This window comes from Camelus dromedarius, chromosome 15, assembly GCF_036321535.1.
Source record: "Camelus dromedarius isolate mCamDro1 chromosome 15, mCamDro1.pat, whole genome shotgun sequence".
In the NCBI taxonomy this organism is placed as follows: domain Eukaryota; kingdom Metazoa; phylum Chordata; class Mammalia; order Artiodactyla; family Camelidae; genus Camelus; species Camelus dromedarius.
Genome location: NC_087450.1, coordinates 57,248,122 through 57,275,024, shown reverse-complemented (window position 1 = coordinate 57,275,024; position 26,903 = coordinate 57,248,122). Strand labels below are relative to the sequence as shown.

Genomic DNA, 26,903 nt, shown 5'->3' with positions numbered 1-26,903 from the left:
TAATTCAAAACTTCAATTTTCTGAATGTTTTACACAAATGGGGGCCTCTTATAAATTGGTAACCTGCTGTGGTATTTCACGTCTTAGTGAAAGACACATCTGAACGCTTTGTGAGGGTTTAGTAACAACACTGACAACCTCGGACTAACTGCATAACCAGCTGTCCTCCCCGGTGGTCACTGGGGACGGCCTGGAGACAGAATACTGGGCATGGACTGCAGTTCTCACTTGACAATCCATTGTTTTCATCCTTCTGTGTAAACTCGATTTACAGTTCACACTTTCAGGTGGAACTCAGCCTTGCAGGACACACGTAAACTATGTGTGGGGACACAGACATCCGATGGTGTCTTGTGAACCAGTTTACAAGGAGAAGAGGTCACCCTTTCATAGTATTACTTTATGGCTAAATACCAGACTCTGAATTTATGATGTGGACACTAATTTCATACATTTATTGGCATTGTCCAAAATATTGTTTTATTCTTTAATGGAAAAAAGCCATTAATATTCAAATGAAAGGATCACATTAAAAAACTCATGTGTAAGAAAAAGCCTCCAAGAACATTCAAGCAGCGGTCAGAGGGAGGGAAAACCATTTCAAGAGCCCATCAGCTTTCTTCAAAACACTATCTGACAAAATACAACCCAATTCGCTGGCTACAATTCATAGAATTTTTCACTGTTTTCTTGAGATGCAAAAGTTCACCGTTGCAGTGTTTTCAAATGACCAATCAAGTGCTACTTCTTGGTTAAAAAGGCCACTGGTAGATTCATCTGATTGTAAAGAATGTTCCTGCACTGCTGGAAAATCCGCTCCCAAGAAAAGGAAACTGAAGTCTGTGTTGAACCTCTCACAACTCATCTTTCTCCAAGTCGTCCAGCTCCACATCACTCAGATCAATGTCGTCTTCCACAGGAAGCTGTGAGACAGAAAAGCACCATCAGGTCCTGCAGAGTCCACACAGGATCACAGAGAGGGCTTCCCCGAGGTTCAAGGTCTCACTTTGCAGAGCTGTACATTTCTAGAGATGCTCTGATCACAACAGCTTCTCCCCAATCCAGCCCCTGCTTTTAACTTTGCCTATTATTATATGGACAGAAAACCAACAGCTGTTTAACTGTCCTTTTGTAGCGCACCAGAATAAATGCGAATTTCAAAGCTATAACTTTACATTTCTCTCAAAGTAAATGAATTCCACGTTAAACATTCACTTCAGGGGCAACAGTCAGGAAAGCAACCTCGCTGAAATTTTTCTTGGTGGCCTCTGTCGTGAGTGCCTGACGCCACGCAGCACTTTGTAACAGGAGGATGGGATGAAGGGCCTTGAGAGCAAGAACCTCCCGAAAGGCCTGGAAGGTTCATACTTCAGGTTTATGCTCAAATCAAGGCTTAGGTCTGATGGAAAGGTCTTGGTTCACAAGTAGCAAAGGTGCACAGGGGCTGGGAAAGTGGAAGAGGCTGGACCAAAGCCCCAGCGAGCCCCAGCGAGCCTCCGGTCCCAGACTCACCTCGCCGTCCTTGCCGTCCCAGGGCTCCCTGGTGCTGATGGCAGGAAAAGCCCCGCCTCCCACAGGTGCTGTGGACCCACGCCCAAAAGACAGCTCCCTTAGGGGAAGTGAGCAGAGCACGTGTTAACAATGCACCATTGATGCAGATGAAGAAACAACCTTTTAAAAATAACAATTTGTCTATTATGTTTGCATAGAGGCATTTCTTACCTCCTGCTCCTGAAAAAAACTTAGTGAATAGTATAATCTTTTCAATCAGGGACAACAATATAACCCTATAACAATATAATGAAGTTCCTGATGAAGGCCTTGGCAGCAGATAGAGCCGGTTACTACCAATAATTAAAAAAATAGCAACCACATTTTGCTAAAATACAAATCAATTATGTAAAAACTATCAAAGTTAATGGAGAACATGGGTAAGACCAACACTAACACTTGGTTAACAAACTTCCACACTAACTTAAGATCCCAGGAAGGCTTTTTGAAAGATGGTGTCTTAAAAAAAATCCTTTCCCTCAGACTTCTGACAGTAAGCCGAAGCACTCGGAACCGGCCCACAGGCACCAGGTGGTGGCGGACTCTCCCACACGGCAAGCCTTAACACGGAAGAGTTACACTGTGAAACAGCGTGTTAGGTTTTGTTACTGCAGACACTGCGCTGGGAGATACAGCGGCCATCACTGGACGGTGAATAAGGCTCCTTTTATAAGAGGAGCCTCCAAGTACCCTCTGGTGCAGGGCGCTGAGAATATGAGTAGAAGAAAAAAACCCAAAAAGGACATCAAGCTTCACAGATTGCCCTCAACTTAAGAAGCACTGATACACATTGTAAAATATGCAAAGTAGCCAAAAGCAGTGATAAAATTACCTAGTTTTCCCACCATGCAAAGTAACTACTGTCAAACACATACAGGTGCCCCAGGGGACATTTGGCAATGTCTGGAGACATTTTAGATTGTCACAACTCTGTGCATGTGCATGTACATGCATGCACTACTGGCATCTCAGGGGGTTGAGGCTAGGGAAACTATTAAACATCCCATAATGCACATCCCATATTTGGCCCCAAACATCAAGAGGGGAAACGCTGAGAAACCTCAATGTACACTTATCAGTTACAATCAGAAAACAGGATTATAAAGATGTAAAAAGCACTTTACCGCCATTCCCTGAACTGCTGCATGGGCAGAACAGAGTATTGAGCATCACAAGTCGGACCCGTGTCTCATGCAGTTGGATACCTGCGCTAGAAAAAGTGGCTCAACTCACTAGGAAAAGGCACAGGCCAATGTGGGCTCTGGTTACATGGGAAGTATAAACCCATGTCTCTTAAAAAGTCACTGGTTCTACTTTTTACTAGTTTTGTATCCTTAGTTGGGCTGTTTATCATCTCTGGGCAACAGCTTCTTCACCAAGAAAAGGCCAAGATATATCTACTACTGGACATTTGGAGGATGAGACTGGTGCTCAAAAAAAAAAAGAAAAGTAGTTTCCCACTTAATGTCAGCAGCAAAAGCAAACAAAGACTAGAGCAAAGATGTCAAACTTTTACAAAGGAACAAAATCCTAAGGGCAGAGTTCAATCATCGTTTTTTTAAAAAAAACTTTTATAGCTCAATTATGTTTCTGCCGTATGACACCATTTTCTTTTTCGGTTAAATGCTAACGGACCCCTCTTCCAATTTCTCTTCCTCTTTTCTAATTTTCTAAAGCCCAAAAGACCAGGCTACTGCTTTCAAACAACTGGACAGCCACAAATGCACAGACAACTCAAGTCCTTCCTTCACTTCTCGAGGTATAAGGAACAGTTGCACACTGGCATTCTCTTGCTGATGCTCCAAGAGGAACATAACATGATTTTTTTAAGGAAAGATGCAGAAATCACTAATGTCATCTTGGGGTGATCACAGTATTTAACTGCTGCCCCGACCTTTATAAATTGTTTAGCTTCAGTTACTGCTGACTTCTTCGAGTTGTCTCACAACCTGCACATCTGCCCCAATGGATTTTGTCTTTGGTTTTCTAATAGCCACGCAGAACGCGGCATGTGTGTGGCTTTTCAAGTACGCACGCCAGTGCCTCCCGCCACCAGGCAGTTGAGCCCCCAGCCAGGCCCAACCCCAGGTGGCGGGAAGCCGTCTCCTCACTGGTGATGTGCTCTGCGTAAGTTCTGTCTTCTTAGAAACCAAAATTCGTATGTAGCTGGAAACAAGCATACTGCCACAAGTTTTGTTTCCTTCCTATTCATTACTGTATCTTTTCTCCACCGGTAATCTGGAATTTTCTGTTAACTTCAAGACACAACGTTTGAGAACCAGTGACCTGGATGATCTCAGGTTCACAACGTGCTACTGTTCTGGAAGCAGTCAGCTCCTCTGTACTCTGAGTCTAATCTCACTGGTACTCACTACTCTCACACACTCCTTTCGGGTTCTACCCTGGAATCGGCTGTTCAAACAGGATGAAGCACATCGTCTTCCTGCCAACGTCCCTGAGGGCAGGGATGCTTTTCCTAATTGAAACTGTTACAGGGACATGAAGTCATTCACTCATTCATAAAATATTTGCCAAGAGTTTATTATCAGCCAGGCTCTACAGTGGGGACTAGAAATGAAGTTTTGTGTAAAAGATTCACCGCTGTGGAACTCGGTTAATGTGAAAGAGGCATTCATCAAATTACCACAAATCTAAGGAAAATACTAGGTCAATGCCTTCGATTTGCCTAAAAGATGATTAAGTCAGTTTTAGGAGGAGCTGAGCAGCAGAGCAGTTTAGAGAGCTCTATAAATTGGGTTTTGAGTCTGAGAAACTATCATATTGTTTGCACGTTGTTGGAGTCACAAGTAAGTACACTCTTCCAAACAACTAGATTCTAAAGCTTATGCCCAGAAGTGGAAACCATATCCCCTGAAGTAAGGGGTACAAAGCACACGAGGGAGGGAAGGGGTGAGACAGGGCCGCTTCCAGCCCACAAGGGACCTGTATGGGAACGAGGACGAGCCCAATGCCAAGGGCACCAAATGGCAAGGTGCCCGAGGAGGAAAGCATTCGCATCACTCATTAAGCAGGACACTCCATGGCACAGGAAGATGACATGACTCCAAAGTGCTAATTTATAAACATTCTCTGAAATGTCAAATACAATTTTATTCCATTTACAGCCTAGGCTACAGAAACCTAGTTTAGAACCAATTACCACAACGGAACCAACCAAACCAAACCAAACCAAACAACTCAAGAAAGCAAGAAATTACCTGAGAAACTCATTAATGCCTTGCTCACTGAAAGAGCCTTTGAGAAGAGCAAACTTCATCTTGCGCGCGTTAACGGCGGCCATGGCGGGGTAGCCGAACCCTCCGATCCCCAGCGCGCTCTCCAGCTCCGACTGGGCTCCGGCTTCTGTCCACAGCCACCTAGGGAAGCAGGCTGCTTTTTAGGGCAAAGATCCCTTTTGAATAAGCTAGAATCTAACTAGCAGATCTTAAAGAACAAAAGACTACAGGTCAAAGATTTTAGGGAATGAAATGGGTGTAGAAATAAATCAAAAACTAAGGATTAAGTTTTTAAAAGAATGTGTTCCAGATGTGCTCGTAACTAACTCCAGCTCCTCTCTTATGTTCCCCAAACCCTAACTCAGGAAGTCTCCAAAGTGGACCAGTCCTTCCCAGTCACCAAAAGACTGTCCAATAAACCTGATGAATTTTCTGTCTTTGTTACCTGAAACCCTAAAATACCATTTGGGTTATTATGCACGCTCTTTAGAAGTATAACAACTTCTTTTTAAAAGCTATGGATATGCCGATATTTAATACCTAAACATGCTCCACTAATTTCTTCCCTCTGCTTGTACAACGGTGAAGAATAAAGAACCTGGGAACGTGGCCTTCTGCAGGCACACAAAAAACATTTGCTGAACCAGAGGAGGCAGCTCAAGGTCACTTTGAGAGGGACAGAAGGGGCACGAGGCACCCGGGACAGCAGTGGGTGCTGAGGATGTGGAGCAAAGGAGAAAGGAAAGGAAATAAGAGACACGCTTTGTTTTAAACATCTGCCTGTGTCCAGCCTCCCTCAGAAGAGTGTAAAGAAACACGCCTCTGCTTCTGCTTTTTCTCGCCTTCAAGGCTGTGCTAGAATTCAGCTATGTTACTAATTAAGTTTTTGCTTACTAGCCTGGGACCCCCAACCGCCATTCAAACATGATTCCCCTGAGAGAAAGTATGCTGCTGTATGAGTGTGTTATAAAGAATAGATCTGCATTACTTCGTCTCCTCTTAGGTGATAATTATCTTTACATCTTAAAACACGCCAAAATGAGCACAGGAGCCCAGCCTACTGAAAACACAGAGGAAACCAGACACCTCCAAGCAGCACTATACTCTCCTCTCCAAATGAGACTGAGACAGTACATTCAATAACTTACCCCCACATTTTCTTTTTGTACTTGTCTGCCAACTTCAGAAGAACTTCCAAGTAAGAATTTCTGCCTGCAGCTCCTGATTCAAACAGACAAAAAATTTTAAAGGTAAAAATAAAGGAGTTGGTGCAATTAATCCAGTTACTAAGTGTCTCAGATCAGGGAGCAGAGCCACTGACTGATGGGACATGAGCCCGCCCGTCGTACCGGTATCGAGGATGTGGGGCAGGATGGCCACGACACAGAGCTGATGCTCCTCACATGTCTTCTTGGCCACGTCCTCATTGATAATCTGTGGGACCCAAAGACAAGGGAGGTCGGAAGGCACGCGACACAAAGCCCAGGGGTTATTAGCTTGAGAACGAAGACTGAGCACCATCACTTTCATTAAAGAGCAAAGTAATTCAAGAGCTAGATGAGGCTTCTCCCAAATCATACTTCCTGGTGTGCGTGACAGAAACACCAGCAGGACTGTCCTGTAAGGACTTCTGTTTCACTCCTCAGCCATCCAGCCGTGGTGGTGGTGAGGCACCTGCATTCACACACGGTGTCTGGAATCAGAATGCCTGGCCAGAGCCTGGCTCTGACACTTAGTCGTTTAGACAGATAAGAAAGACACATCTATATATATTACATATTCACATGAATTTGAGGCTCTCTGTGCCTGCTTCCCTACGTGTAAAATGGAGATTGAAAACAGTATCCACCTCGAAGTGTTCACGTGAGAACAAGAAGAGGAAACTCTATGTAAAAGCACCGCAACAGTGCTTGTTATGTGGTTAGGTGCTCAGAACATGTTAGCTGTATTTTGAGAACGATAAGTAGATGACTGGACCCATTCTTAGAATGTACACTTTTGCTCACAGTGCGATTATTTTAGTACTAAAAGTTATGAAAAGCAGCAATTTAACAGGCAAGTTATCCCCACCTGAAAGTACAGAAAACTCTAGAGAGAGCATTTTAAAAGAGAAGAGAAAGAGCTAATTTGAAAAGACAAAAAGTATCACAACAGCTTTACCATCCTCGCCTTCCACACGGAAAAGCTTCCCTTACTACCAGTGAGCGAAGGTTTACCTCAAGCAGCTCAGGAGGGGGCGCGTTATCAGAGAACAGATCAAGGGCCCGGGAGACGATGTCGGATCTCGTCCGCCCCCCATCATAATCCACAGGAGACTCGCCTTTCTGAAATATCTTGATTGTAGGAAATCCTCTAATCTATTAAAGAAAAGATCAGAGTACGAATCAAATTAACATTAAATAAGAAATAAGATAATCTTTATGGTTTCTGAAGCTACCTTATCGGTAATTTCACGTAACAAAAACATCCCCCAGCCTGCATCAGCATCTGAGGGACGACACACAGATGTCTGTTAATCAGGGGGTTGACCAGTCTCACTGCCGGGCTTAGCCTAATCTTATTCAGACCCTGGCTATGTACTCAATACACTATATGTACTCTAGAACACATGGACCCACTTCAAAAGCTGTATAAATAACTTGCAAAAGCCTGGGCTCTCACTAAACACAGTAAGTAGTGAGCTACTGAAAACAAAACAAAACCAAAAAACCCCCAACTGCCCTGAGTTCCAGACTTACTAGTTACGACAATAAAATAAACTTAATTGCTTCATTACAAAATGGCTAAACAACCCCCCTCCACCTCCCAGGGAGGCCGGAGTACGGGATAAAGTAACAGCTGAAAACACAGTGTATTTCACAAAGAAGTTAGCCGTATCAGTACACTCACCCCGTATCGGCTGGCTAGAACCTGGTTGACAGTGGCGTCCACAGCTGCGAGTTTCACTTTGCCTTTGGTTTGCTCTTTTACCTCTGTAGCTGCCGCAGCCCATTCTGGCTCTAAACTATAGAAAAATACCTGCTTTTTAAAAGTGTATTTTAGGGAAGGGAGTGGGAAGGGATAAACTGGGAGTTTGAAATTTGCAGATACTGACTGGTATATAGAAAATAGATAAACAAGTTTATACTGTATAGCACAGGGAAGATATATTCAATATCTTGTAGTAGCTCACAGTGAAAAATAAGAAAATGAGTTTGTGTATATTCATGTATGACTGAAGAATTGTGCTGTACACCAGAAACTGACACAACATTGTAAACTGACTATAACTCAATTTAAAAACAAAAACAAAAACAAAAAACCAATATCCATGAATAATATAGAACAGGGATCTGCAAATGTTTTCTATAAAGGACTGGTAATAAATATTTTGGCTTGGCTGTGTCCCAATAAAACTTTACTTGCAGACACAGGAAAAAAAAAATGTGTATTTTAAAGCACAAATGCTTTGCCTGATGTGTGCATCTCTGCCCAACCCAGTTAAATCACACTTGGGAAACATTCTGTGTGTAGCTTTATGAAAGACACAATGCCCACGTCACATTCACTTCCTGGTCCTTCATCAGTTCCCCCCGCTACCCTCAATCTGGGTGCTAGCTCCCTGTTAATCTTTGAAAATGTGGCAGAGGAAACACTTGGCATTAACGTTTAACACTCATTCAGAGTTGGAGCCTTTGCGGCGGAGGTCCTGGGGATGATCTATGACCTGGTCCAGTGCTTTCAAAGCAAGCCAGGTGAAAGTACTCAGAGCACCATGACTTCAGAAAGTACTTGGTAAAAACACTTACTTTTTGCAGTGTCCGCACCAAGGAGCATAAAACTCAACCATCCAAACATCTTCACTGTCAAGAACATTCTTATCAAAGCTGTCGTCCGTCAGCTCGATCACGTCCTTCTTACTTGAACTTTCACTTCTGCCCTGCCATTTGTGACACTGAAAATTAAACTACAACCTGGCCAGAAAGAACACTATTCCTATTCTAAATATACATGTAACATTAATCATTTCTCCATCTTAACAAAATTGAGTTTTTCTTTCAAGTGAAAACCACTTCACTCATATTGCGCACATCCCTTAATATTATCATCTGTACCTGACAAACAGTATTTACTTTCAAACAATTACCAGTACACTCGTGTAACATGTAACATGTATCAGAACCCAATTACCTACTGTTTCCACTAAGAGAAACCTCAACATGGCTCAGAGAAGCAACTTCATAACACTATGCTAATTCAGACTCAAGCTTAGTGCTGGTCCATCCCAAGATACTAAACATAACCAACCGGTGACTACCTTTTCATAAAGTCTCCTACCATTCAAGAAAGCTAAAAGCAACACAATTCTTTTATCTTTTCAAAGAACTTTCTTCAGCACTAAAACTACGAAGCCGTCAGCACTGCGATAACGCTTTCTGCTGCCGGGGCCCAAAGCCGTGGGGGCAGTGCAGACAACGGTGCTCACTAAATGTGTAAGTCTGAAACAGAAGACAAATGCATGAAATCTCAGGGAAGCTCTAAGTCTGTACAAAGAAGCTAGTCTTACTGGTCTCCTAAGAGCGAAGAGCCATCTTCACACACACAGGCATGCTGTGGAGATACCGTGGGTTTGAGGATGACCTCAATAAAGCGAGTATTGCAATAAAGGGAGTCACACAAAGGTTCTGGGCTCCTGGTGCACATAAAAGTCAGTTGTACACTACAGTGTATCATGTGTGCAGTACCATTAGGTCTAAAAGACAACACACATATCTTAAGTAAAAAATACTTTAGTGCTGCAAAATGCTAATAACCATCATCTGAGCCTTTAGCGAGTCGTAACCTTTTTGTAATAGTCACATACAAAGATCACTGATCACCATAAATATAATGAAAACCTTTGAAATACTGTGAAAATTTGAGCAAATGCTGTTGGAAAAATAGCACTGACAGGCACACTCAACACATGGTTGCCACAAACCTTCAATTTGTAAAAAATGCAATTATCTGGAAGTACAATACGAGGTGTGACTACATGTATCAGGAAGAATTCAGTGCCTTTTCACAAGAACAGAAGCACATCATGGTTAAACGTCACATTTCATACAAGGGAATCTACAGAGCAGGAACCTTCTTCCCTTTCCATCTGTGGGAAAGCTCCCAGAGATTTCAGTATGACCACCACAGATACAGAGGTTGTCCAGATTTCATCTGTGTTTGTCTGAAGCTGATCTAGGAGAGGGCTGGTCTCTCGCTGCTCGGGAACCACAAATGCCACGGAAGCCAGAGTCCAGCTCCCTTGGCTGGAGTTCTTTCTCCCTCTTCAGTCCAAACTCTTCTACTCCGGCCCCAGGCCAGGGAAGCCTACCTCGGGCCTGGTGCCTGGCCTGAAGTTGTGGCCAGGCGCCCAAGGACTCACTCGCCATGGTGACAGTGATGCTGAGGAGGTCAGATGAACAGGCTGGGTGGCTGACTCCCTCTGGAGTCACCTGACTCAACCTATTATTTTTCAACCGAAAGTCTATCAATTTAAATTTTTTTAAAAATGATCTTCTAATGGAGTTTACACAGTCTTCAAAATCATGACACACATGAAAACCTGACATTATATACAGCCTTACTTGTTTTCCAGAACTATAGCCACCTCCCCTGCCCCCGAGGCGATCCTTCACAAGCTGGCGCAGGGCACTGAGCGCGGCATCCACGATGGCTTCACTCGTTCTGCCACCTACGGAAGACGAAGGGCGACCAGGTGACTGGGGCCGGGCGGGCCGGGTGCCTACGTCTGACACTCTCTAAAGACTCCAACCTGTACATGCGTCAGTCTCATCTGATAACAGATCCTACTATCACACTGTCTTTAAGACTGAGCCAATTTCTCTCCAGAATGCATTGCACACTGCACTTTGTACTTAGAAAACCAATCCCTCTGCTGCAATTTTAGGCTATTGGTGTGAACAGGAGTGTTTTGTTCACCATAAAGACTGTCTACTGTTGAGAGCAGCTCACAAGTGACTACTGAATGTGTAACACGTACACAGATGAAAAAGATTATCTAGTTAAGAAAGCAGGGGAAATTGCTAAACACAAAGTACCAAATGAGAAACATGGAAAAACGACTTCTATGAAATAATGGACAGAGGACTTGTGGAAAAAGCAGGATACGAGGTGTCTTGTTAAGTAACTAGAAAGTGATCCAGGCCTCTTTTTTTTCTACCTTGCTGTTCTGTTACTTTGGGCTTTTAGGTTTTACAGCTGAACTTCTCCTAATATAAGAAATAACAAAACCTAAATTAAAACTCAATGACACTAGCCTTTGGAAGTTTACCAAAAACTATGTGCTCAAGAAAGTCAAGGGACTATTAACTGACTAAGAGAAATATGGATAATATTCTGGAGACTATGTTCAGAGTTTAAAGGTAAAACTAACAAAATCTCTTTAGAAAGTTTCTTCTCTTTTAAAAAAAATAGTTTTCTCATCAGACCTGACATTAGAAAGAACGGACATACAGCAGCGCTCAGAGTATGTCCGGACAGACAGTCCTGTACTACATCCCTGGTCCAGACGACCAAGTGCGTTACTTCCTAAGACAGGAAGGCAAGACCTCAACATGAGAACAGTCTTCTGCTCCTTGTCTATAGCAGACACCTCCATTTTCAGAACCAGTGCCCCTTCCACCAACCTCTACCTGGAAATATACCACATTAAGAAACATAGGGAAAAAGACAGAGAGGGTTTTCTCATTCTAGACCGAGAGTGAGCAGACTCTTCATGCCAAGGACCAGATGGTATTTCCAGCTTTGCAGGCCACACTGTTTGTTGCAGCCACTCAGTTCTGCTGTTCTAGTGTGAAAGCAGCCACAGACAATCTAAATGAACAAGTGTGACTGTGTTCCGAAAAATTTTATTTACAAAAGCAAGCAGCAGGACAAATGTCAACCTCTGCTCGAAACATTCAATTTTTACAAGTTAGCAAAATGAACAAATCATATTCCAAAGCAGAAAAGTTGGTGTTTACTCAGAAAAATTAAACTGATCATTTTATGAAACTTAAGGGCTGGGCGGTCTAGAAGCAATGATGTATCTAAGGTCCCATCTTCAAGTATTCTGACCCCCAGCTTGGTGATGTACCAACTACACCAATATTTACCAAGTTACATGCTTTACATATACCATTTAATGCAACTTCTAGCAGCTGAACACAGGTTTTCACATTCCCATTTTACAGCTAGAAGCAGGTCCAGAGAGGCTAGGTACCATGTAGCCAGCAGTTAAACCGAGGCCGGGCTGCCTTCAGAGCTCACTCTACAGATTTTCCAGTCCCTTTGCTCTCCCTTTTCTGAGAATGTTCCCTCTCCCAGCTGGACACAGAGCAAGACACCAAGTACAGATAATACAATTACACTTTGTTTTCACTGTGATGCTGAGTTTCCTCCCCTCCAAGCTTGTCCTTCTCACATAAAGCAAACCCAAAGATGGCAGACTCTTAAGTTCAGTCACTTATGTGCCCCTTGTAATGAAATCTTTAAATGCATTACACCCAAAACTTTTATGAGGACTCTGGATATTCCTCAACTTAGCAATTCTGACTATATTAAATATGATGATCTGTTTGTGACATCTTAAGTAACAGGTGATTCTATAAAAGAACAAGGTGACTAAAACAACATTTGGTCTTGGGAGTCTGAAGCCAGAACCCTCTCTCCAGTTGCCCCAGTAACTCACAATTTTCTTATCTACATAATGGAGAAATTGCGGCACTTTATTACCAATAGTTCAGGAGACTAAATAATAGCTTTAACATTCAAATACTATATATAGAGAGAGATTCATAGGCAAAATACTCCATAGTAATATCAGCTGTTTAAATTGACCTTCAAATTACAAGGCTCTTTTTCCACACTGATATTCCAGACCCTCCTACAGTGAAAGGAGGAGCAATTAGGGCAAGAAAACATTTGAAGATCTTTTAAAATATTAAGTAATTATAGAAACTTATTAAATATTTAGTTAACTACAAAACATTAAGTAACTAGTGCTTTTTAAAAACTGTAATGAGAAAGAGGCAGCACAAAACATTATCACTCTCACTGCTAAGGCCATGCGCCCTAAACTAGTATAAACAGTAAAAAAAAACTCCTACTTGCTTGACGCATGTTTAACCTACAGAACAACTCAGAAGTAGGACTCACTCTACCATTTGACAGACAAGGAAATTCAGGCACCAGGAGAGTGAGGACCTGGCAGGTAGGTTACACAACCCTAGGCTCTCTCCTATTTCGTACCTACCTGCTCACATTAAAATTCCAACCAAGGGAATTAGGAAAAGCCCTTACCCTGATAATCTTCTGGTCTGTTTTTGTTAGATCCAAAAATCTTAATGGTAGGAAATCCCTGGACACCGTATTGACCTCCCAGGGACTGATGTTTATCTGCATCAACTGCACCAACTTTTACAACATCCTGTGGAAATATAAAAGAAATACCTATTTTTCCTTCAACTGGAGCAGATTCCACAAGTACCCATAATATGGTGATGAAGACTCAGAGACAACATAATGAAGGGCAGGGTTCCATTTACCAGCAGAATTGATGAGGGCTTTAGCTTGGGAAATCATTCTGGAATAGGATGCTGGGTAACATGCAACTCAGCCCAAGAGGAACTCTGCAGCTCCCAGAACTAGCATGACTAAGAATAATTATGCCATTTAACTGGGAAAGGGAATTAACAAAAACAGATAAGATAAAAATCAGATGTAATTATCCCTTTGCCACCTACATAATTTTGGCTCCAGAACGAGAGTAGTGGGCTTCAATATGCAGATTAACGTCCTACTGTACTTTAAGCTCATTTGCTTAAACTTATTTCAACGTACACAGGTCAATGTGGACATCTTAGAAACTCACTTTTAATGCAGTTGCTACTTTCTTCCACTCCGGTGTTAACCTCTGGCAGTGGCCACACCTTTTAGGGGATAAAAACACAAACAAGGCAACAGTTGAAGTCTTTTGATTCCCAATTCAAAAAACATTCACCAGCTGTCTACTGAGTGACATGCCCTGGGGGTGAGGCTTGCAGGGAGTCCGGCACTAATAAAACTTGCCCAGTGACCAAAATTTAGGATTTCCTTCAATTATAAACATTAACAACATACCACAGTTGGTAAGCACTCGTGGCTGTCACGAATACAAGTCACAGCTATGTTCTCATCACCACTGCAGCTGTTGCAGGTATCTTTAAACATCTTTTATGCTCATCACTGTTTCAGAATTACGAGAGCTAGCAGTTAGATCTGCTGTTGGATCTTGATTTACTGTCCCAGTAAACGAGTGCTACACAAACATATCAAGCTTTATTTTGATATTTTAATAATGTTATTCCAATATTTTAGGTTTCCTTTGTAATCTATATCCTTTATCTTATACATGTAAAACTTGGATTCTAAGGAGGAATTCTAAGCCTTCACCAAGCTGCCAAAGTCCAAGCACAAAAAGAGGTTAAAAGCACCTGCTCCAATTAGACACTCTCTCACCCAGGACGCTAAGAAGTAAAACTTTGCTAGCATAACAATAATAGTTAATTACCGGGTCCAGATCCTGCTTTCCCAACTATGCTGTCTGGTTTAGTTTTGGAATGAGGAATAGTCCCATATATTGCATATATACCAAAACAAGGTAAATCACTCATGCCATGTAAATGACAAAAAAGATCAAACTTGTAAAAGTTGCATACAAAGGCATTCAACAATATAAGTTTGTACAATTATCATTTATTCGTTTACTAATACAAATGAATGAGCCCACACAGAATTCTCATTTGGATTTAACAAACAAAAAACAAATAGGAGTTTTTCTCTAAAAAAATAATAAAGGTAATTAAGATACACAGTATTCATAAAATAGCAACATAAACTTTTAAAGTAGATTTTACCTTAATTTGCTACACTGAACATTAAATGAAATAGCCCAAAAGATCTGATACTGACTTTCCAAAACTGAGTTTTCTTTTTCCAAAGAAAAAATTAAAGCAATAAAGGAAAGCCTTTCATCAGGCATACCGTAAAATGTACCCACTCAGGGAAAAATTTGTAAGAATTTCATTTACTACTCCCTACTTGAGCTTACAAGGTACAATTCCCATCTCAGGGGACCATGCAGCTAACCTGCAGATACAGTTGGCGGGTGCTCCTCTCAGGCACTGGTGGCCTGCTAGTTTGTAGCAGTGAGTCTGGTGCTCATTTTGCATTGATTCCACGGGTGTGTTTCTACACGCTTATTTGTCAGGTTTTTGTTTTCATTAAACGTTTTAACTACGTAAACAATTAGTGTAATGCTGTTTTCTGACTGCACAGATGACCCCTGATTAATGTGGCGATTAGGGGTGCTAACCTTCTGCAGTCGAAAATCTGCTTGTAATTTTATAGTCAGCCCTCTGCATCCACAGATTCAACCAACCATGGATCGTGTTAACACGTATAAATTTATTGGGAAAAAAACCCCACAAATAAGTGAACTCATGCAGTTCAAACCTATGTTATTCAAGGGCCAACTGTATGTAACTGTGCAACATTAATTTCAATGATAATTACATCTTCACTCTATAAGGTTTTTTCCCCAGAAATAGATGTAAGGCAAGGGAAGAATTTTAAAATCAAACCAGGTTTTCCAACTACATATTTCTAGAAAGCAACCCTCTTGAAGAAGCAGAATGGAGTAAATCATTGGTTCTTCCCTTTCTTTGCCAAATACTCTCTGCAAAAAATCAGCTTCCTTTCCACCTCCATCCCACTTACCTCATCATAAAGATGTATCTTCCTAAAATTATAAGGGTTCTTTCCCCTCCTTCTTTCTCGCAACTATTAGCTACTTCAACCATTTTTTAAAAATTGGCTCAATCTCTACACCCTTTAACAGACTCAATCAATACTTTTTCCCTTTTCTCTCTTTTAAACAATCAGCAAACTAGGTAAACCAGATGGCTAAATAAAATCACATTTTTATACAGTATTTTTTCTGATTTTATAAAGTACCATAAATAATCAACAACTATTTTATAATACCTACCATGGAGCAAAGAATTCCACAAGCCACAAACTATCACTTTGAATAACTTCTCGGTTGAAATTTGATGGAGTTAATTCAATTACATCATCACTAGACGAATATAGACCATTAACTGCTATAAAGAGGGTACAGCTCATCAGACCTGGAATAACAACAAAAGCACACCATCAATGGCAGGTTCACGCTGACGGGGAAGCCAGGCAACCACAGAGTCTTCTTCAGCTGACCAAGGCCCTTTACACCGGAGGACGGCCTGGGTCAGCTCTCTCTTAATCCCCCTGCCCCTGCCCCCACTGCTGTTGGAGCCCCTGAAAGATTACTCCCACAGATAAACTTTATGATATTAAAGAAATTTCTGTTACTTTCTTTTCAGCATCTATGGAGATGGTAATATAATTTCCTTCTTTTCATCTCCTGATGCAATGAGATACAAGTGAGACTGACCTGTCATCTAAGGTAGTATATGCCACCCAATTTCACATGCTTACTTTGTAAACAGACTTTGGAAGATTTCAAGTGGAAATTTTTTGAAAAATCCAATGGTAAATTTCTTCTGGAAGTTACTAGTTCTATTGCTAAATTCTCCACTTCATGTTTACAGGGCACATTCGATTTTCAAATCACTTTAAAATCACTTGATTTTTCAGAGCATTACTAGCCACAGAGCAGGAATCATCCTTCTTAGTAAATAATGAAACAAGGGCAGAAAGAGATCAAATGGCCCGTCTACAGTCATACATAAAACTGACAGAGCAGCTCTCTGACTTCTATTCCAAGCTCTGCCCATTAAACTACATTGTCTTTTTAGTGCTCACGATAAAAAGATTTAGCATGCCATGGGCATGAGTAACAATGACACTGTTCAAGAATACTGCATCTGAATTACAGATAGGACTAGTATTGTAGGAAGGTAACTATGGACTCCACTAACGGTGATGTGAAGATGTGAAGCCATGCAGGAGGTTGATCAGATTTGCTTTCTAGAAAGAGTATTCTGACTACAACATGGAGAGTGGGTGGAGAATTATCAGGAGAGTGGTGTCACATAAACCAAGGGAAAGATGGAATGAGCAACAGTAACAAAGGCTACTGGGAGGTAAAGTAGGAAAGACTGTCCACTGGATATAATGGCAAAGAGGCCACCGCCCCCCACCCCGTTCCTGACAGGCATGGCGGAGTAGTGACAGTGAGCAGCAGCCAGTGTGCACAAGACTGGAGAGAGCAAGCCAATGTGGGGTAGAAGAAAGGCTTCTTTTTAAAGATGGGAGTGATCTGAGAGTGAAGGGAAGAAATATGTGGAGTGGGAGGGGTTACAGCCCAGGGAATATGGAACAAAACGCCAGGATCACGAGGAGGGGAGGGAACCCAGAGTCAGCGAGGGGGGTTAGCCTGAGACAGGATGACTTCCTCTTCCAATTCAAGAGGTGGTAAAGGGTGACTGTGGATGGAGGTCAAGCCAACCAAAGTGAGGCTCCCTTGATAACTGCTGTCTAATAGGGCAGCCACTAGCCACATGTGGCTACCCCAAACTGAGGTGTGTTGTAGATGTAAAAAGCACACTGAATTTCAAAGACTTGGTAGGAGGAAAAGGTAAATTATCTCATTAATATTTTTTATATTTATTTCCTGTTGAAGTATTTTAGGTATACTGGATAAGTATATATTAAAATTAATTGCAATAAACAAGATTATACAGTATAGTGCAAGGAAATATATATAAGATCTTGTGGTAGCTCACAGTGAAAAAAAAATGTGACAATGAATATATGTATGTTCATGTATAATAGAAAAATTGTGCTCTACACTGGAATTTGATACAACATTGTAAAATGACTATAACTCAATTAAAAAATGTTTAAAAAAAAGAATAAAAATTTGTAATCAGTGGAAAAAAATTAATTTCACCTGTTTCTTTTTGCCTTTTTTAATGTGGCTACTAGACAATTTTAAATTACATATAAAGTTGGCATTATATTTCTCATGGATGGTGTTGCTTAATAATCTTTTCGTTGTTGTAGGAAAGATTAAGAAGAGTTTGGCATAATTAACAAAGCAAGTAAATCAAGAAACTAAGCAGAGACAATCCTGATTCTGACTAAGCTTGAAAGTAAAATTGGTCTTGGAAAATCCTCTACGGAGATCTACTACTTTTAAAGACATTTATCTTTTTTGATAAAACCTCTATGAATTGATATTTGTTCAATACACTGAGCTCTTTGTGAAATTTTCAAAAATAGAAAAGCAAAAAAAAAAAAACCCCCAAAATTATCTAGCCTACTAGAATGAACATTAATATTTCGGTAGATAATTCTTACTGACATCTCTCTATACCATACAAAGGTCTAAAACTTTATATAAATGTGATCTTACTATATATTCCCTTCTGTAGCCTTTTTCACCCAAAGTAAGTTACATTTTCTACATAAGTAATTATAGATTACCCATTACCCACCAAGTAATCATTTTTAATGGCTGTATCAATGTTGCCAATATACTACTGACATAATTTGATGGTTTCCAACTTTTAGCTTTTTTTTAACATTTTTTTATTAATTTATAATCATTTTACAATGTTGTGTCAAATTCCAGTGTAGAGCACAATTTTTCAGTTATACATGAACATATATATATATTCATTGTCATATTTTTTTCTCTGTGAGCTACCATAAGATCTTGTGTATATTTCCCTGTGCTATACAGTATAATCTTGTTTATCTATTCTACAATTTTGAAATCCCGTCTATCCCTTCCCACCCCCCACCAACTCTTCACTCTTAATAAGTCAATGTTAAAAATTCTTATACTTTTCCCCTCCTCAAATGAATGATTATTTCCTTAAGGGAAAATCTTACAAGGGGGATCAGGGCATGGCTGACATTTTGATATATGTATCTGTCCAACTATGCTCCAGAAGCTGACATCTTAACCTAGAGTAACACTTGCATGACACTACGTACCACTAACTCAGTTACTCTACGTGGTGTGTACCATCAGGCCCATTTTTAGCCCAGGAAATGGAGACACAGAAAAGGTAATTTGCCTAAGGCCACATAATTAGAAAGAATACATGGCTATGCCCAAAATTTTAACCAAAGGACTGGAACCTGCAGGAGTATAACCCCAGGAGGGACATTCTAGAGACTGTGACAGGACAATTAGGTTCTTTGCCTCTTCCTGCCAATCATGGACAGCAATAAAGGATGTGCTCTCCTCCTCAGGCTACTTCAGGCAGGCTAGAGTCACCAAATGATGAACCACGATTTTTTTTTATCTTTCCGTGGTCCTGACTAATGGCACTCAGTATACCATGAACTTGAGCTATTAATTTTTTTTTCTAGTAATGGTGTTGAATTTTGTTACTTGTCTTTACATTGTTCCTGGTTCTCCCAAGAGCTTCCTTTCCGTACAAATGGCTATCAATGGAAATGTCCTGATGAGAAAGATATGAGACTTAAATTCCTTAAAAGGCATTAAGACCTAGTAGGGTTAGAAGAAAATCAAATATGCTACTCAAAAAAGCATTAAAAGATGTACAAATTCCAACAGCACAAAAGTAGTCAGTAACTTCCCCCTACAAAAACCCTCAAGAAAACAGAAAACCCTCAGCCTACTTAAGATGATAAAGTAGGTCAATGCTGACCAGTAATACTCTGTTTCTAAAAATCACATCCCCATTTCATTTCACTGATAATGAGCACCAATGGGAAATTGGAACATCCGAGTGTCTAGAATCCATGAGAGCAGATGGTTTTACCATCTGTGGCCTCCCATTATTCCTCTACAGTAGTTAGAGCTGTTATAAATCCACATCAGTAACATCTCTGTCCCATACCAGCTAACAAGAGCACATGGTCCCAAAGTAGTCATCCAGAAACCAAGACGTCTCCCCAAAAGGCTGACCACATGTATTAAAATAATGAGTTAACTGAAAGAATCACAGACTCTTTCAGAGTCCTGTCTGAATTCACTTGCAGGTAACTAAACAGAAACTAAATTCTTTCTGCCTCACCCATTCTCTCTACAGTAATACAGCAAATACTTATATCACGTTTATATCCTGTTTAGTCTCTTCAGACATATATAAGCTCATTAATCCTGAGAACAACCCTATGGAGTACTAGCCCAGAATGGTTAGGTAACTAGCTCCCAGTCACACAGCTAGTAGATGCCGGGGACTCAAACCCCGCTATCCGGATCCAGAGCGTGCAGGTAAAAGGGCCGTGGCTGGGACCAAGGGGAGCCAGAGAAGAGACGGGATCCTCAATCTCACTCACTGCCGTTTCTAAAACAGACTTTTATGTAACTCATTAAAGTGTGGGTTCAACTCAGTTTTTAAATGTTCAATCATATTTAAAGTGCTCTTGCATCGCAAGATCTGCATTTGGAAGGTACCGATTCCTTTCTAAGGAAACCATCCTGACTTATTTCGGGACTGGGTTTTGATGTTTCAGTTTTTCTTATTAGTGGGAATTCCATCAGACAGGTGGTTAGGACAAACTGCACTCTCCCGTACACACTCGAGGGCCAGGATAAGGTCCCATTTTAGGTGGCCCCCCAATACCCCACCTCCACCAGGGATCAGCCATCGCTGGTCTCAGCGGCTAAAAAGCAGTTCCCCGCTTTAGCTCACGCCTGGCCCGCCCGACACCACCCCTTCACCGGACACTCGCACCCGGGCTCCGGGCTGTCCCCGGAGCCCCCCGGGTCTGGGTTTGAGCCCGGCCTCAGGACTCCGTCCTCCCCGCTGCGCCCCGACACGAGCTCCCCCCAGGGTGGGACATGGGCGCGCTCACCTCCCCACGCCCCCTGTACATCTGCCCGAGGCCAATGCGGGGGGCTCCGTCCAAGGGCAGCCCCCACCCCTGAACTCTCCTCACCGGTCCCCGGAGCTCCCTTACCATCCCTGGGACCTCGTCTACTGTGTCTCCCGCGTGGGCCGGGCCCGCGACCCCCTACTCCGGCCCGGGCCGGGCCAACGCACGAGCCCGCCCGCTCCCGGTGCCGTGGCCCGCCGTGGGGCTTCCGGGCCTCCCAGCCTGCTTCCCCACCCGGAATAGGGGGCCCGTACCTACCCAGCACCAGGCGAGCCATGCCGAGCGCTCGAGCGGTCGCGCAGTTCAGCTACGGCCTCACCTCTGCCGCGCCGCGCCCCCGCCGCCCTACGTCCCGCCCTCGGCCCGTGAGGCCGGCGCCGGGCGGTGCGACGGGGGCGGGCCGGAAGGCGCTCGCCAAGCCGTGGCCGCGGCTTATTGGTCCTGGCAGGCTTCCCTCACTTGCATAGCCAATGGGAGGCAGCCGGGTAGAGGCTCCCCGTTTGGGTTTTGGCGGGGGCGGGGCAAGCAGCGGAAGGAGGGACTTGCGGGGGGCGGGGTTGACCAGCCTCTCCTTCCCCCGTGGCCATCACGTACTTACAATCGGTCGTGGATTTTCCGTACTTTTCTCTAGTGAAGTGCAGTGTTTGGCCTGTCTCTCGGCTCCTTGGGATTCTCTTTCCTCACTTGCCTCCAATGAGCCCCTTTTCAGCCCTCACTCATCCCTTGCTTCCCCCCAATCCCCACTCTTATCCTCTTTGTCCCCAGGGAGGTTGTTTCTTTGGGTCCTCAGTGCATCTATGGCCTTATTAAACGACATAGTAATTTGTCTAGTGACCGAACGAGTTTTCAGTCGTAAAACACTTGCTAAGCACATACTATTTTGTTGAATTACTTTTAAAGTTCCCATGAGCAGGGCACAAGACTGCGAAGTTTTTCACAGGCCCCGTTCCCTGTAGAAGCCTGTGGGTTTCATCGCTCTTCACTTACACGGATGCTTCCTAGCCCCAGGAGGGACCCTACCAGTAAGTTCCCATGGTCATATGTTTTGTTAAACTTGCAAAAGTGAAATAGTTTAAGCGTAACAGGCTAAGACTGCGGTTTCCACTCTAATTCCCTCTTATGTTTAAAGTGGACTTGAGCATTTTGTTTTTATAATACTGATGTATTAGTAGTGGTTTATTTCCCTGCAGTGCTTAATGCATAAAATGGCTCTGATTCTGGGCATAGTGGGATCCAGAAGGGGTGGAGACTGGTAGGGCTTCCTGGAGGAAGTGGCACTAGAGCTGAGTCTGGAAGGTGTGCCAGGCGAACAGAGGAGGAAGTCATTCCAGGCACAGGGAGCACAGGGAGTGAAGAGGGCACAGTGGGGTGAACGGATGCCATGAAGAGGAAGCTGTGGCAAATGGCAGATGACGGGGTGGACCTGGGGGCTGTGTGACACGGTGCGACATTAAGATCATGTGTAGACTGAGCCACGTAGAGTCCTGATTTTTGATTCCATAAGAGCTCCTTGAGTTTATTGATGCTGCTGTAAAACCTCGGATTTGGTGCGTCAGGGTAAATTTTAGGGAAAACCCTACAAACTCAGAGGCTTATACCCTAATGGCTTGTTTCTTGCTCTCACTGGGGAGCAGCTGAAAGCTGCTGTGGTAAGTCAGGGACTCTGGGTCCTCCTGTCTTATAGTGCCATGGTTTTCTAAAACATACACTTTCAACGTGGGAAATACTGCCCCCAAGGGGGCAAAATTGGTTCTTGGGGCAGGAGGATGAGGAAATCTTGGGTATTAAGAGAGCCACAGTACATACACAGATATACAGTATATCTCGTGTTTTTCAAATTTCCTGGGAGAAAATAAATTAGGAGAAGTCTAAAAAAACTCCTTTGGTGATGGGGGGGAGGTGATAATGAAAAACAAAGCTGAGAAACACTGTTCTAGAACTGGGATCTCCAGTACAAATATAATGTGAGCCACAACCACACGTAGAATTGAAAAATTTCTAGTAGCCACATTAAGAAAAGTATAAAGAGATTAATTTTAATAATATAGTTTAACCTAAAATATCCCAAATGTTATCATTTCAACATGTAATCATGTAAAATTGATTAATGAAGAAAAAAAGTGAGGGGAAGGTATAGCTCAGTGGTAGAGCAAATGCTTAGCATGCACGAGATCCTGGGTTCAATCCCCAGTACCGCCATTAAATAAATAAATAATTTACCTAATTACCTACCCACCCCCCAAAATTAAAAGATTTGAAAAAATGATTAATGAGCTATTTACATTCTTTTTTTCATACCTTTGAAACCCAGTGTATATTTTACACTTAGAGCCCATCTAAAGTTAGATGACCATATTTCAAGTGATTAATAGCTACATGTAGCTACTGGACCGCACAGTTCTAGAACCTCTTAGAGTCCTTGTTGGTTCTTCTGTGTTCGACTGACTGAAGACTGACCGAAGAGCAAAGAGAGAACGAGGAACATTGCACAGGTGGTTTTGGTAGCATCCTTCCACTCACATCCGTTGGCCGGAAGCCAGCCACGTGGCCCCAGCTTAACTGAAAGGGAGGCCGGGAAATAGTCTTCTGTGTCAAAGAGGAGGAGTTGGATTGGTTAGGATCAAGAAAATCTGCTGTAGTCCCCCCTCTGGCCTCCATGTATCCATGTTACTCTTCCTCCACGTGGAACAGACTTAGTCCCTCCCCAAGGGGGCTGACGCAACGTCCATCACTGTACCCAGCTCAAAGTCCTGGGTGTCTGGCTGATGTGCGGACCCCCAGGTCAGGATGTGAATCCTCGTGGTATAAAGCTCATGAATTAAAAAGAAGAGCTATCCTCCCCACCTCCAAACTCTCAATGTACAATATTGGAGCAGGACAGGAGAATCATAATAAATGCTCCCTTTCAGAAAGGAGACTAGTAAGAGATACCCTGAGGTGCCTGGTTCAGGGCAACTCTGAAACCCTGATGGGTGGACATGGTAAGGCTCGCACTGGAGAAAGGTGGTTCTTCAATTAGGTTCCAAGTCTGCCCTCTGGGAGGATCTCTGAGGCCCCCTCCACCCTCCAGGAGGCTTCTGATAATTAGTCTCCTGCCCACATCTGAAGTGGGGGCTGGGGACCTGCTCTCCTAGGGGGCTGCCCCGCCTTCAAAGCCTGCCTCTTGCCGGTGGAACATTGGGAGTCCAAGGGCTCTTTTGTCTGTTTTGTACATTTTATTTTGCTTTAAGTAAACTTTGTATTAAAATAAAACATGCTTATGGACTGAGTTGTGTCTTTCCCAAATCCATAATATTGAAGCCTTAATCTCCAATGACTGTATTTGGAGACAGAACCTTTAGAGGGGTTAAGTTAAGTGAGGTCATAAGGGCAGGGCTCTAATCCAGTAGGTCCGGTGTTCTTATAAGAAGAGGGAGAGACACCAGGGATGTGCACACAGGGGAAAGGCCATGTGAGGACACAGCATGAAGGTGGCCGTCCGCAAGCCAGGGAGAGAGTCTTCGGGAGAAACCAACCCTGCCAGCACCTTGACCTTGGACTTCCAGCATCCAGAACTGTGAGACAATAAATATCTGTGGTTTAAGCTCCCCATTCTGTGGTACTTTGTCATGGCAGCCTGAGCAGGATAATATGAACACATGCTAAAAAAGATCACGAATCTTTGAGGGTAACAGCTCCTTGACCCTTTCATAAATTAAACACCCCATGTAACCAGCACCCCAGGAAAGCCTCTTACACCCCTTCAAAAGATAACTAATCCTAGATATCATCCTAGATTAGTCTTGCCCACTTTCTGCTTTATACAAGTGTAATCAGTCAGGATGTACTATTTCGCATCTGGCTGCTTTCATTCAGAGTTGTGTTGTGAGTTTCATCCGTGTTATGGCTGGTTGTACCCCACTGTGTAAACAGGCCATAGTGTACGTGTTCTCCTCTTGATGGACACTTGGGTGGTTTCCACGTCACATCGACAGCTTGACCCAGTGAGCTATTTGAAAGATCAGACGCACATTTTCCTGTCACTGCCAGAAACTATTTTCAAGGTGTTGCTGAGCATTCGTTTATATTACAGTTTAAATTTCATCTCCAACAAATATCTCACAACCACAAACTATTTAGTAGGCCTGGGGTCACTTAATAGGTACAACTCAGGACAAAAGAATTATATTCATTTATGACAAAAAGAATCAGCTCGTCTGTGGTGTGAGGTATGTCAGCGCTTCCCCCAGCTGTGCCCTGAAGGCCAAGTGCGTCCTAGGTGTTGTGGGAACGCAGAGAACACTGGTTCTGCCAACAAACACCAGCTCCAGGCCATTGTTGCTGGAAAAGACAGAAGGGACAGTAATAATACTTTCTGAAGTACAGCAGCTCCTCTTGTTGGTCTGCCTTCAGAGGCTTGATCACTGACCAGAAAAGGATAAAATAGATGATTTAAGGAGCAAGAAAAGACTGTCCAGAGACCCTGGTTTTTTGTTTTTTTTTTTTCCTAGGACAATGAGCAGACTTAGTAACTCAAATGCCCACCATGCTCCGTATAGTTAATAATAATTATTCTAATAATAAATGAATAACAGACAATGACTTTCTTTGTGCTGCCCCCAGAATTTGTTTTCAGTGGGGGTGGGGATGTTGATGAATGAACTGGGTGTTTCTTTTCCTTTCATTTCCTTAGAACTTCCAGCCCCCGATCCTGGGTTATCTGATTGCTGCTTGTCTGCCCGTGTCCCTCACCCCCGAGTTCCTGCAGCCCCTCCTACGGCAGTAGGAGAGGAAGGTGATGGGGCGAGGAGAATCAGTGCCTCTGGGGGACATTCTCACGTGTGTTACATTTGCTCAGAAGTGAATGAAATGAAAGCCTGGAGGAAGGAACTGGAGTCGCATCTCACCTTCCCTCTCCTGACACCAGGGGAGGGTCCTACCAGTCAGGGAAAGAGAAGAAAGGTTCTCCAGGGAGAGGGCATGGCGGGAGAAAAGGCACGGGGGCTGGAAAGTGTGTGGCCTTCACTCTCAGCTACTGGCTTTTTCCTGAAAACTACACACACACGTCTTATAATTACACTACACATTGGTTGCTTCCTAGGGATCTGGCGTAAAGCAAGCACATGACATTCATTAGCTTAGAAATCTGTGCCCAAACAACTCTACCCACCTTTTTCATCCTTTATGGATTTGCTTACATTTCAAGTCTTCAGAGGCCTTTCCTGACCCCACCTTCTAAAGTTGTCACCATCTTCTATCTTCAAAGCCAGTCTTTTTCATGTTACACCTCTCTGCTCTCTCTTCTCCCCATCTTCCACATTTTTTTAAAAAAATGGAGGTGCTAGGGATTGAACCCAGGACATTGTGCATGCTAAGCACGCACTCTACCACTGAGCTGTAACCCTCCCCACCCTCCATCTCCTACTTTTAAGGACCCTTGTGATCACAGAGCCCATCCAGATAATCCTGGGTAATCTCCTTATGTTCAGGTCAGCTGATCAGCAATGCTTAATTCCATCAGCAAACCAGATTTTCCTTTGCCATGTAATGTAGCATATTCCCCAGTTCTGGGGGTCGGGACAGGGACGTTTTAGGGGGCCCTTTATCCAGCCTGCTATAGTGATTATCTCAATTTGAAATAATTAATTTGTTGGCTTCCTTTGTCTTATTTGTGAAGTCTGTGAGGACAGTGAGGCCCACAGTGAATACGTGCAGGGTGAAGGAATAATGACCCTGAACAAGGCAGGCATTCTCATGCCTCTTTTATATGTAAGAAGAGGTTCAGAGAGGAGAAAAAAACTATGTGCCTCTGAGTCTTTCAATTTATAAATTTGTTATCTTAATAAATATTTTTAAAAGTCTTCAAAAAAAAAAAAGAGTCTGCAACAGTCAGGATGGGTTAGGTAATGCTGCAGTAATGAACAATGCTCATCTCAGTGGCTTAAAACAATGAAGGTTTATTTCTCACTCATCCTACCCGTCTGTCAGGGGTCGTTCCCAGGTCTGCTCCACATCAGCTTCACCCTGGGGCCCAGGTGATGGGGCAGCTCTCTCAGGAACGGCGCTGTTCTCACAGCAGAGGGGAGAGGGGCCTCTGGCACAATCACACACGGGCTTTTAAATCTTCTGTTGGGGAGACACCTCACTAACTCCCACTCATGTCTATTGGACCAAGCAGGACACGTGCCAACTAGTGGGGATGGCATTCGTTTCCTAGAGCCGCCATAACAAAACACCATAGACCGAGTGGCTTAAACAACAGAGATTCATTGTCTCACA

At 43.0% G+C, this 26,903-nt stretch overlaps 1 protein-coding gene across 1 annotated transcript; it reads right to left on the bottom strand.

The window, feature by feature from the left end:
- Positions 1-425: 425 nt before the first annotated feature.
- Positions 426-21,040, bottom strand: PDIA6 (protein disulfide isomerase family A member 6). Its single transcript, XM_031466568.2, has 13 exons — positions 20,904-21,040; positions 15,832-15,973; positions 13,675-13,732; positions 13,104-13,230; positions 10,388-10,494; positions 8,576-8,706; positions 7,677-7,791; positions 7,004-7,144; positions 6,137-6,221; positions 5,936-6,008; positions 4,770-4,928; positions 1,513-1,609; positions 426-923 (listed from the first exon to the last, which is right to left on the bottom strand). Exons 1-13 carry the CDS (start codon positions 20,920-20,922, stop codon positions 855-857), a joined length of 1,323 nt encoding a protein of 440 aa, XP_031322428.1. The 5' UTR covers positions 20,923-21,040; the 3' UTR covers positions 426-854.
- Positions 21,041-26,903: the final 5,863 nt, after the last annotated feature.